This window comes from Protopterus annectens, chromosome 11.part0 (assembly GCF_019279795.1).
Source record: "Protopterus annectens isolate FY-2018-M chromosome 11.part0, PAN1.0, whole genome shotgun sequence".
Classification (NCBI taxonomy): Eukaryota; Metazoa; Chordata; order Ceratodontiformes; family Protopteridae; genus Protopterus; species Protopterus annectens.
Genome location: NC_056745.1, coordinates 215,299,680 through 215,313,620, shown reverse-complemented (window position 1 = coordinate 215,313,620; position 13,941 = coordinate 215,299,680). Strand labels below are relative to the sequence as shown.

Sequence of the window (13,941 nt, the reverse complement as noted above, 5' to 3'; positions counted from 1 at the left end):
TGTCTACCTACTCTGGAATGGTCTCCAAGCCAACATCAGCCTCAGAAGAGACATCCAGATCAGAGGAAGCAGTGGGTAAAATCAGGCTTAGACTTCTTGGCCTTCTTAGCCTCCAGCTCGCCTGAAGGGCCCGACATAGCTTCGATATCATGCACGAGACATTTTAGGTGCTGATTTTCAAGGTATAAGTTTAGAAAAGCTAAGCAACTACATAGGGTCTTGGGGACAAAGGCCTTGTAAATACAGCAGGGAGTATCAGGGCCTAGGCAAAATAAACAAAGGTCGTGAGAGTCCTTATGTAGAATCTACCTTCCACACTGACACTTGCCTTTCCTAACTGACATGCAATCACAAAAATACACAGTAGCCAAAGATGGTAATGAAAAGTTTTGAAGTGAAGTCTGGTATGTGCCGACGTCTACTTTATACCAGACATCACTTTATGACCAACGTATGTTCTGCTTCTGTGTGACTTCACATGTACCTCACAGTAGCACTAGACTTTTGTATACTGGCCAGACGTATGAGCCAGCCAGCGGCAGACTCCCTCATGTTATGACTACTACTGCATATAAATAGAAGGATATTATCTCATTTTACTTTCTTGTCTGAAGAAGTAACTGGCAGAGTAAAGGCAGAAGTTAGTTTCTTAGCAAATTCTACCTGACCAAAAAACAGAAAAAGCAGAAAGTAAGATTTTCTCACTATATTAATTTTCCTCAGAAACTCTGTGGAAAAAGACTGACCCCTAGTAAGTATACTCATTCCAGATTTAAGATCCCTATTCTGGCTAAGTGAAGGACCTTTACCTACCGCTTCTCCTGAGACCGACCAAGATTGCTTCTCTCCTGCCCACAAAGGGAAACCATACAGCTGCAAAGGGCATGGCTGTCTCCCAGTCCATGGTGACTGCAGGTGCTAGACCAAAGGAACCAGGGAAAAAGATGAGTGGTCTGAGGAACCACGAGCAGACACAGCAAAGTAACCCAGCAGCAGCTGGGGTGGAATGAGAAGCCAGCCTGATACCCAAAGACTCCCTGAAAACCTATTTTTCTTCCAGACAATGGAAGGTAAAACCATGGAGACCAGTAGCCGCTCCATAGGTTAAGCTGTGAATGAATTGTATTGTAAAACAACTGGAAGTAGTAGAAGCGGTGGGTACATATCCCAAGATCGCTTATAGTAGAGGTAGAAATCTTAAAGATATTTTTGAAACTAGTACCAACATTGATAATTTCAAAAGGTCGAGAATGAGTAAATGTGGAGCATGCCAGGTTTCTAAATACATTAATGATGGCCCATATGTTGCAATAACAAATTTTGGCAAAAATATTAGATGCCCAGGCCATTGTAATTGTAATTCAACTATGGTTGTATATGTAAGAACTTGCTCCACATGCCAAGCATTTTATGTTGGCAAAACTATCAGGAAGCTTAGAGCACGTATAGGTGAACATGTAAGGGACATCAAAATGCACAAAAACACCAGTGCCTTATACAACCACAGTGTTAGATGTTCAAACTTTAGGAGGTTCTTATTTTTTATTATTGACAGAATGCCACACAATGTGCATAAGGGAGGTGATGAAAAAGTTATTCTGGAAGCTAAGGAATGCCTTTGGCAACTTAGGCTGAATGCCTGCACCTTGCCAGGCATTAATGATTATATTTCTATTTCTAGTGTACTTAAACTTAAATCATATTTTATTTAAGTATGATTTTAATAATTTTAACAATTTTAACATTTTAATTCATATTTACATACAATTCAATTTTATTAATACATTCATAATTTATTACATTTTAGAATAGACATCATGTATTGGACTCGTTTACTATTACACACTTGATATTTATTTATAAACATATAAATTCACATACATACCAAACACATTAAGTGAGTAGTATTATAGATTCATTGTAGTAGTATCATATATCATCAAAATTATATTTATGTATGTGTTTACTACATTTAAATTTTGTAAACTTTTGTATTTTTGTGACTGCTGTTCATCTTTTAACTTTTTTATCTATCTATTTACTGTTTACCAAACATTTATTTGAACAATAACTATAAGGTCTTATTCATTGTTTCACAGCATTGGTCATTTGTTTTGAGGCTTAGACTAATTCCAGTGTTTATTTAGCAACAATCATGCAATTATATAATTATTCAATTAATTTAACAATCTAATTTAAAGTATTTAAGGGATGGCTTGTATTCTGAAGAATTTGTACTCTGAAGATGCCCTTTATGATATTGGGTGAAAGCGCTTAGTACGTGGATATAATTATTTTTGTCGATGTATCATCGTTTTTATTTAATTATTAAAAAGTTGAATCAACCTACCAGTTTTTTACGGTTTACTGAGTGGCTTTTTAGCTTATAAGCTATGAATGAGACCTCAAAAGCAGATAGTAAAACCTGAATAAGTCAGTAAATGGTAAATACAGAACAAGTGCTAATGAAGTAAGCCAGCCACTAACAGTTCCCCGTAAGCACAATATCCAGCCCTGACATGCAAATCTAAAAACCTGTAGGAAAATTCAGTAAAAAAAAAAAATATATAGAAATTTATACACAAAAAGTTTGCACAAGCATTTACAAATTAAAACTACCTTAGAAATGCAAATTCAGTTAAAAACCATTTAGTTTCCTAGTAAACAAAACATTTCAGTCAGGAAAAACACATTTTCCTCAAGAAAAATAAATAGTTGTAGGTTTCCCCAACACATTTTCCTCAAGAAAAATAAAAATAGTTGTAGGTTTCCCCAGCAGGGGACTTATCTGCCTGGCCTTGAAGGAGCCCTAGCAAAATGACAGTTCCATGGCACCTGCTGAAGAAGTGCACTTTGGTGGCAAGAAAGCTCGGAGTATTTTGGAGCTCTAACTATACTTTTATTACAGCTCCTGTCTTGAGCTCCACACAGTTAGAAAATGTGGAAAGCACCCTTTAGCTTTGAAAACTTAGCCAGTCAGTGGAGGCTGGGATTTAAAAAGTTTAGGCCAATGCAACAGTGATCCAATACTGAAGATATATATAGGTACCTCTTTAAAAGTACTATAATGTACTTGAGTTGTACCTGCTACAGCCATTACTGCACTTCCCACATGCTTTACTGCTTACTTACATAACAGTTCAACAGTGTGCAATTTATACTGTCAATATCAACTCTTACACTAGTTTAACAATAGCCAGCCTTAACAATGAAGGAGTTATTGTTTTGCCCCCAGAAAATGAGAAAAAAATACAAAATCTAACAGGTACCACTAGAGGCATTTTGAGGGGGTGGTGGGTCAGATGGCATCAGTTAAATAAATCTCAAGAGTTTTTGATGTGTAGATAGCTTAGATGGTACATTACCTGAATTGCATGAGATGAGACTGAATTAAATGTAGTGAACACTGAAATAAGACAAACAACAAGAGACATGACCTTAAGTGTGTAATGACACAGCATTAGGTAATGACTGTAAATAAGAAATGAATAATTCTTAAAGAAAAATAGCTCAATTTTGGCCAAGCTATCCAGAGAAAAGCTAAGGCTATCTTTTATTTGCAGGCTGACAAGTATCTTGGATAGCATTACAGCAGCAGCTATAAACTGCAAAAGCCTTATATCACTAGGTGGGTTGCAAATTGGCTCAAAGAACCCACTGTGTGGAAGTAGCAGACTCCAAGTCAGACTGCTGACCAGTCACGAGTGAAGTCCCACAGGGATCGGTCCTGGGTCTTCTCCTGTTTGGCATCTACTTCTCAGAAGTCCAGGCCAACACAGAGGGACTCTGGCTGATCAAGTTCACAGATGACTGCAAGCTGGGAGCCATTATTAACTTCCCAAGTGATGTAGACATCCTACAGAAAGGCCTCACTGAGACCAATGACTAATGTCGAAGCCATGGCCTTAAGCTTAATGCCAAAAAATGCGTCATCATCCCTTTTGGGGGAAAAACTCAGTTCCCACTAATTACCACATAGATGGGAGTCCACTGAACACTGAAGGTGTTATAAGAGATCTGGGGACACAGGTTGACAGCAACCTCTCCTTTGACCACCACATTGCTACTGTGGTCAGAAAGTCCTTCTATGTGGCACATCTCATTACCAAGGGTTTTGCATCCAGGAAGAAAGAGTTCATCATCTCTCTCTACTCTTCTCTCATTAAGCCAGTCATCAAGTATAATGTACCTCACTAGACACATGCAACACCTGTAAAGGCCACAAAAGTACCTTATGAAGAGGATCTTAGGCCTTAAACCATGTTCTACATGGACAAACTCAAAAAACTCCTGCTATTCTCTGTCTCATATCATCTACTAAGAGGCAATCTCTGTTTGACTTACAAAGCCATGTCTGATCCAGCTCTGTCAGAAATGCTACATCTAAAGAAATCCCAATCCCTCCACACCACACACTCCTGAGACCTTAACCTAATTACCACAATCAACAGAACATGCTGGACGGACAGGTTTATAACAGAGACTGCCCATGCTCTAGAACAGACTTCCCATACATGTCAAGCAGAGTACCTCACTGGCCCTCTTCAAGAGAAATCTTGATGAGTGGATGGGAAATAGAAAGTTCACCCTGGCGATCACTCCAGTGGCTCTACTTGATAGAGGCACTGGGAACTAACATCAACTGGCACAATGCCAGGGCACGTCTATGGGCTAGTCTTGTAAAGGCTCCAGGGCCATTAGCCTAGTACACACTTATGAACCTATGAAAATAAGACTGTATATAAGGGTGGGAGCACTGCCTGTTTCATATTATCTGGATAAGTATTACTCTACAACTACTGTAACTTCTCTGAACATGCTCATAGGCTAACCACATGCTGATCATAGACTATGTCAGTGAATACTGAATTACTGAACCCATGTGACTGAAAACTGATGATTTCCAGTGAAACTAAATGATTTAACTAGACCACTGCAACATGGGTTTTCGCATCTTTCTGAACTGCAGCAGTCACTGAGATAATTACATTAATTTGTGGGATGCGAGGAACAAAGTGTGAAGTGAGCTCTACTACCCTTCCCCCTTAAAAAGTAATAATTTTGATGTTGAAGTAAAGATGATACTCATACACCTCAACCTCTTAGAGCAAGAAATCTGGACAAAGTCATAAACAGAAGTGGGACAAAGGCCCAAAAATAGAGACAATTTTTAAATATTGGTCTTACAAATGTAAAGATTTGATAGAACTACAGGTTTTCCATTAGCATGAATTTTCTAAAAGGTATGAAGTCTGAAATTCAAATGCCTGGCATTATTTCTTAACTTATATCTTTAATTATTTTCCAGAAAAACGCAATTTTAAGAAAAACGGACCAAAAATATGAGGCGAAAATCTGGACATTCTGCGAAAATCTGTACAGTTGAGAGGTAGGAAGTATTGGGTATGCTGAACATCTTAGTTTCTTTTTTTTTTGTTCTGCTTTTTTTCTAGCTGCAGGTGTGTTTTTAGTCAACAAATCTTTAGTTGGACATAGTAGGACCCTCAACTTAAAACTTGCATAAATTCCTGTCTATATTTATTCACTTCTTCACTGATAATTGTTAGACACAGCAAATCAAAATATATAATATAAGTGAATCTTAAATGACTGAAATAAGATTTATTTGTTTATATCTCTAGTGCAGTCATGCCATTTAACCTTTTAGTGCAAGAAATCTGGACAAAGCCTAAAATAACAGGGGGACAAAGGCCCATACATAGGGAAACGTTTTATATATTGCTCTTATACACATAGAAAGGGGCTAGATTAAGAGGTTATTGTTCAATGATGTCTCGTATAATTTAATAAAAAAAAAGAAAAAAGTATATTAGTGGGTCATATGCAACTAATTACAAAGATGACATGTTAAATATTATCCCTGAAACTCTGTCATGAATTCATAAGAAAGACAAATAAAAGCAGTGATTGATTACAATAAGTATATTTGGCTTGCTGTATTTTTATGGAATCCTAGGTACATTTTTTTTGCAGCAATATGCCTTATGAAAATACTGTACTGAAAAGCTAATGCCAAGCCAATTTGTTTGTGCATCCTTTCTTTCTTTTTACCATGATAACAGATATCCTTGGTTGCACTTGGACAATCACCCGGTATTCTTTATTTATACATGAGCAAGTTATGAAAAGAAACAATCTTTACCAGCATAATATGGGTGTCTCCCTTTAGCACACCTGTACTTCACACAGGATGACAGACTATGATTTTCTGGGAATGAAACAACTGAATAAGGCAAATTGAAGTTAATAGTGAGTGCTTACCTCACTGTCTGGTGCACAGGGATGGATGGATCCCAGCATATGACCCAGACAACTTGGTTCAACTAATGTCCCAGATGATGCAGGAGCCAGCTGAGGAATGGATGTAGTGAGTGGACAATATTAGCTTGCCCATCCTGAACAGAAGGTGCTGGTTTTGTCTCAATTCACGACTGCTTTCTGGATGAAGCCCTCCAAATGCACTCAAAATACAGAGGGACTTGCAAGCAAGAGCCCAGCAAAGGAGTGTATGCACTCAAACCAAGGATCATGCCTGTGTGGAGATGCACATCTGCACTAAACCTCAGAGTAGTGGACAATGACTGCACTTACTGGTTAACAAGGGGAGGGCCTAGGACTTAAAAAGAAAAAGAAAAACTATCACCCTTCCTCAGAAAGATGACTGAGCTCTGTGGCTCTTTACTTTCCATTTCTAGTGTCACTCAGTGCTGGGCTTATTGAGAAAGACAACTCAGTGGTCATGGATGAAGACACAGGCCCAAAACTTAGTATAAAAAATGCTAAGTATTTTTGTGTGTATGACCTTACAAATAGGCAGAAAGAAATAGGGTACATAAATTAAAACAACCAATAGAAAAGCATTTACCTGCATTATGACTGGCTCAGTGAATTTTCCAGTTAGCTGCCACTTCCACTCTCTAATTATATTTCCATCTTCATCAAACATCACTCCTCCTTCTTGATCAAACATTAGTGCTAGGATATTGCTGAAAAAGATGAGATCACAAACAATAAGTATCATTAATTTAAATACTCTACATATCTTTCATAACCTCGCTTATGTTTTCATATGTGAAATAAATACTGTTTGTTGTACTACTAGATTCTCCAAAATAAATATAGCAAAAATGAATTTTGCATGTATGTTTGTTTATTTATAGCTATGTCTATATACATATATATATATATATATATACATATATTTATATATATATATACACATATATATAATTATATATATTTATATCTATATATATACATATTTATATACATAAATATATATATATATATATATATATATATATATATATATATATATATAGATACACACATGCATATATATATATATATATATATAAATACACACATGCATATATATATATATATATATATATATATATATATATATATATATATATATTCTACAACAACTGGAAAGACCACAGAAATACCTCACAAAGAGGATTACTGGCCTCAAACAGATGCCCTATGCAGACTGTCTCAACAAACTACAGCTTTACTCCATCGCATATCGCCTACTCAGGGGCGATCTCTGCCTAACATACAAAGCTATGTCAAACCCAGAGCTGTTGGACATGCTCCACTTAAAGAAATCCCAATCCCTCCGAGCTACACGCTCTAGGGACCCAAACCTTGTCACCACAATAAACAGAACATGCTGGAGGGATAGATTCCTGTCCCAGAGACTTCCCATACTCTGGAACAGACTACCTACCTATCTATGTCAAACAGAGCTCCTCATTAGCACTCTTCAAGAAAAATCTTGATGATTGGATGGGAAATGGGAAATTCACCCCGGGGATCTCTTGTGTGGCTCTGCTCAACAGGGGCACAGGAAAATAATTTTCTTAGGTGGCGAAAGCCAGGGTACATTTTTTGGCTAGGCTTGTATGAGCCAGAGACTTCCCATACTCTGGAACAGACTACCTATCTATGTCAAATAGAGCTCCTCATTAGCACTCTTCAAGAAAAATCTTGATGACTGGATGGGAAATGGGAAATGGGAAATTCACCCCGGGGATCACTTCTGTGGCTCTGCTCGACAGGGGCACAAGAAAATAATTCTCTTGGGTGGCGAAAGCCAGGGTACATTTTTTGGCTAGGCTTGTAGGCCAATAGCCTAGTACCTACCTATGAACCTATATATATATATATATATATATATATATATATATATATATATATATATACATATATATATATATATATATATATATATATATATATATATATATATATATATATATATATATATATATATATATATATATATACACATATATATGTACACACATACATATATATATAAATACATATATATATAAAAAATAAATATACATATATATGGGTCTACCTTCCTTTATTGAATTTAAACTTAACTGAATGTCAGAATCCCAAGACAACTTCTTCGAAATACAAAATATTTGAAAGCTCAAATCAGTGACATTTTTCATTGGGTAAAGAACCACTTGGTCACCAGGAGAACATAATACAATGGCACAAATTTAAACACACCCAAGTGGGGGGCTTTGCCCTCCCATTTTTTGGCACATGCATACCACAGTACCGACTTCCATGTTTTTGACCATATGTGGTCAATATTTAGGCAGTTAACTTTTGCTAATGTGCAGTATAGCCATATATATATATATATATATATATAAAAATATATATATTTGGATTAACTTTATAATCTCAAAATACTGAACTATCGAATGTAAGTATCTTGAGACTATCAAGCAGAAAAATCAAAATACCAAAACCCCAAAAGCGTGAAATTCAAAATCGCAACTTTTAAACACACCCTACACCACACAAACAAACACACATACACCTTCCTCCCCGCACTACAACAAACAAACAAAACACACACAAACACAACAACATAAATACACGAACCTACCCTACATAGGGGGGCAAGCCCTCCTGCACTCCCACACCCCCGCTACTTATATATACCAACTCCGAGGTCACACTAAAAAGAGAAAGACACGAAACTCACACTACCCAATCTACATTCCCCTCGCACAAACACACATCACATACGTTCAAACATCACCATTCTCAACACTTACACACACACACACTTACCTACATACCGTAACCTACACCTACAACTTCCCAACACACTAACATACACTAAAATCCCTACCCAAAACCCTTAAAATATAAACACTTACCTGAATCTGCAGCTATCCATTAACACAGCGCACCACCACAACTGCTGATTCGACATTTCCGTATTCAGTTATGTGGTCTTTCGCGTAACTGGGCTTTTGCTATTTTAGTCTTGAGATACTGAAATTCACACACTAACACATATATGGATCTACTTCTAATCAACGAAAACTCATTTTTTCAAAGATTAGAAAGCAGACACCCACTTTCATGGAAGTGCACTTAACCGAAAGTGCACTTTCTCAAAAGTCACTTAACTGAAACACGGTACAGTGGAGATAAGGAAATATATCCCTTGCCCCACTATAGTGCGATCTCGGAGTTAGTATATATAAGTAGCGTGGGGGTGTGAGGCACAGCCCCCCACATGGGAGGTGCAGGGAGGCTTGCCCCTCTGCAAAAATGTATTCTTCTTTGCCAAATATACCTCCAGTAATTACATATACTTTCTCCAAGATCGCACTACAGTGGAGAAAAGGATACATTTCCTTATCCCCATTCTACCATGATTCAGTTAAGTGACATTCATGAAAGTGCACTTTCCGTTATGTGCATGTTCATAAAAGTGGGTGCCTGCTTTCTAATCTTCGAAAAAATTAGTTTTTAGAAGTAGACCCATGTATATGTATGTATGTATATATATATATATATATATATATATATATATATATATATATGGGTCTACTTCATTTGATCAAAAGACCAATGTCGTGTGACCCTGGAGTTGGTATATATAATTGGGGGGGTGTGGGGGGCTCAGCCCCCCACAATGGAGGGGTGTGGGGGTGAAGCCCCCCACCTACTGTCCTTTAAAAGAAGAAAGTAACACAAAAAGTACAGATGTTAAACGCCCCCCACACCCCCTAACTATATATACCAACACCAGGGTCGCACAACATTGGGGAGAGGGACAAATCCCAGTTTTATGCCTTGAATACTGGTTTTCGATCAAATGAAATTTCAATCAAATGGGTTTAGGTCAAATGGCCTTTCAATCAAATTAAGTAGACCCATTCAGCATAGAACAACCATCTGGAATAATCTATTTGACATGGGCTGTCTTCTCATTCACAAAATAAGAAATAAATAGCTGATCAGCTTTCTAAAGGACCTGGTTCTGTCAAGATAGGACCTGAGCTGCTATGTATGCTCAAAGTATGTAGAAAACTTTCTTCTTGGTTCTGAGGGTCAGAATAGAACACTGGGACAGTAATGGCCTGATTCAAACTAAACTCTGAAACAACCTTGGGCATAAATGAGGGATTTGTTCTTAATGACACCCTATACCTATTGAAGACCGACAGCTAGCAATTCAGATACTTTTCTTGCAGCTTTCAATGCAATAAGAACAACATTTTTTCCTGTAATTAACCTAAAAACTGCCTAATGTGCAAGTTCTCAAATGGAAATGTGGTTAACTTTTCCAGCACAAGGTTAAGATCTCAAGAAGGAGCAACCTGTTTGTGTGGTAGTCTCAGGTGTAACACTCTTTTCAGAAACTATTTTACTAAAAACATTGAAAAAAAAAATCCATTGGCAGACATTCTAAAATTATCGCAATATGAACTTTGATAGAAGAGTTATTTGAATACCAGTGGTAAATAATCCTAGGTATATTGTTGACCATCAAATGGGCTAACCATCAAACGGCTGAACATCAAACAATAAGCATCAAAAGTTCACTCAGCAAACTTTATTTCATCAACAGGGTAAGTAACTACTTGTCCAACATTTCCCCGTCTCATATACGGAAGTGTTTCAACCTCCTTTTCTCCACTGTAGTGTGGTCTCAGAGTTGATATATATATATATATATGTGTGTGTGTGTGTGTATTTACATATATATATATATATATATATATATATATATATATATATATATATATATAGTAAGGGGGGTGGGGGTGGGGTGGGGTTTGAAACACTTCCATGTGTGAGACGGGGAAGTGTTGGACAAGTAGTTACTTACCCTGTTGATGAAATGAAAGTTCAGTGAGTGAACATTCAGTGCTTATTGTTTGATGTTCAGCCGTTAGAGGGTTTGCCCATTCAATGACTGAACATAGACCCCATAATCCTTGACAGGACCCAGATTATCTGCTAGGCACTAACTAGAAAAACTCTTTCATTTGCCAATATAAGGTTTTCTAGCAGCAGGTTTTCTTGCCTCCTCTAGTACCTATTGGAAGCCCTCTGAAAAGAGGTGCTTAAAATGTACTAGAATTGAATCGTACAAGTAGTTAACTGAAGATGCTTGAGAATGGGTTGTATCAAACTCACCCTGTCGTGTCTGAGTAGGTCAAGCTTGTGAGGAATCTTGAAGTAATTGCCCTTGGCCAATTCCGTAAAAAGGGAGAACCAATGTTGCCTGGGCCAAAAATGAGTCACCTCAGTTATTTTTGGGGAGTTCTTTGGAATCTTCATAATTACCCTGGATCTCAGTGGAAATGCATAAAGAAACATTCCCTTCCAAGAGAAAGAAAAAAATATTTTTGAAAGGAGGCAAACAAATCTACTTGTGGTGTTCCCCACCACTGGATCAATTCCTGGAAGATCCCCTCATTCAAGTTCCATTCGTAAGGGTCTGTCCTGGCCCTGCTCAGCTTGTTTTCTATTACATATTGTTTTAACAGAATGTAAAATGGTTAGAGAGTTAAAAAAATTGCGAAAAGCTAACTTTCAAGATATCATAGCCAGCCGGCCTAGGTAGGACCACCTTCTGCCTTCTTAATTGTAGATGTACCACAACACTGTGGTGTTGTCTGAAATCACCTGAAGAGGTCCAGGGAACCATTGATGTTGCTGATATTTTAACGCAGGGGTGGCAGACATTTCTTTTAAATTTATGTACTTTGGTCTGTCTTAAGAATCCCACAAGCCTTGCACCTTTACCCCCATGGAAACTGCCCACCATTGAAAATTTGAGCTGTCTGTACTTACAGATTGACTTACAGGTTGAGAAGTAAAGGTGAGATTTACAGTTGATTGCATTTATAGTCTCCACCAGTGAAGTTCCTTTTTTAAAAAGCCCAAGACTGTTACCTGAAATTCCAGAGGATGCAAATGTTGGGTCCCTATTTTTCAAAGACCATTGAATCTTTCTAATGTGCAACATGGCATGAGGAATCATGAGAATCACAACTGCAATGAACCCCATAATCCTGAGAAGCTCTCTGGTTGAAGTCTGAGATTGATTTGAGAAGCTCAGGCAGGTTTGTGGATAAAAAAAATCCACATTCTCCTACATCAAAAAGGCCTTTAGTGGCAGACTGTCTATATAACATTCTAGATGTTATGAGGTCAAGTAGGATTTCTGAAAGTTTATCTGAAATCTCAGAATGGTCAGAAGAAATGAAACCAGTGTAAAGGACTCGATGTCAAAGAGAAGACTCTGCAAAATAAGTAAATTGTCCAAGGAAAAAATGTGAGTGTCATTCTGTCTGCAATGAGCTATGAGTAGAGCCAGACACTTTGTAAACACCCATGAAGTAGTGGATAACCCAAAGAGTAATGCAGAGGACTGACAGTGTGACTCAAAGACAGAAAATGTGAGACACTTCCTGAAGCCTTTGTCTGTGTTAATGTAATAAGAGTGCATATTTTAATTCCAATGTTACCATAAGGCTTCCCTAGGGAAAGAGAGTTAATGGTTTCTGAAGGATCAATATCTAGAATTTTGAAATTTTCACATATATTTTAGAAGGAAAGTTGTAGAGCTGCTCTACAAGAAGATTCTTTCTTTGGTACCAGAAATATTGTGGAATAAAAGCCTTTCTCTTTGATATAATGGCATTGGTTCTCTGATTCCTAGGGTGAGCAAATGCTGAAGAACACAAGGAAAAAATGTTGGTTTGTAGGATGGGGAGAAACTCCCATGAACGAATATTACATCTAGGGCCAGCTGTATTTCTCCTTAACCACTTTTAATACTCAGGAATCTGTCACAGTCTGCTGCCAAAGGTGGTCAAAAGGGAATGTGCAGAGCCAGTAGTCTGGACAGTTTTTTTGAGATAGGGGCAAGAGGGGAGGGAAAGGGAGAAAGAATACTGGCATAGTCAATTATTCTGTTTTTATTGTTCCCCTCCTGTCATCTCTTATTGTTTCCCTGTTTGGTCTGAGAAGGCAGGGATCATTTGTTCTGGTTCTTAGGCTGAAAGAGAATCTGGGAGATTTGTAAGGGGGAGGCTGAAAAATCTTAGAAATTCTCAGAATTGATTTCTCACCCTCTGTCATTGAAATGTTTAAGAACCTGAGTACAGAAAGGTCAACTAAAACCTCCTTGTCAAAAGATGAATTCGAAATTTCAGACTTTACTCCACAAAAAGTTCTGGTTACGTACCCAGACATACCTTTTCAAAACAGGCTACCAGCACTGGGTTCCAGTCACAGTGACTGCACAATCATACGCATTTTTTTAAAGCATGTTTAGATATTTGAGATATGCTGGAAATAACAAAATTGAGATAAGAACCATCTTCGGGGGAGGGTGGTAGGAAGACTTCTCAAGGTGTCTGTACAAATAGGTGAAACTCCCACTTAATACACCAAGTGGAAGAAGACATTCTCTTACCAAATCCAGCCAAAATCTTCCCCTCTGTGTCCCCAGGGGAAGGGTTGGATGATCACTGAAGCCTGGTACCTGCTGGCACAGATGTAAAGGTAACTGCAGGGTCAGACCTAGGAGACAAAACAAGCGCTTATTGGTTTGAGGAATATTGTAAG

The 13,941-nt window shown here is 37.7% G+C and overlaps 1 protein-coding gene across 2 annotated transcripts in view; it reads right to left on the bottom strand.

Annotated features, from left to right (window-relative positions):
* Positions 1–13,941, bottom strand: part of CCHR11.PART0H3orf20 (chromosome chr11.part0 C3orf20 homolog) — a 2,050,812-nt gene that overhangs the window by 1,052,709 nt on the left and 984,162 nt on the right. For both annotated transcript variants that reach the window (XM_044087635.1, XM_044087636.1), the window contains exon 9: positions 6,887–7,007. In XM_044087635.1, coding sequence (XP_043943570.1) covers positions 6,887–7,007 — 121 coding nt within the window. The remainder of the gene's footprint in view (positions 1–6,886; positions 7,008–13,941) is intronic.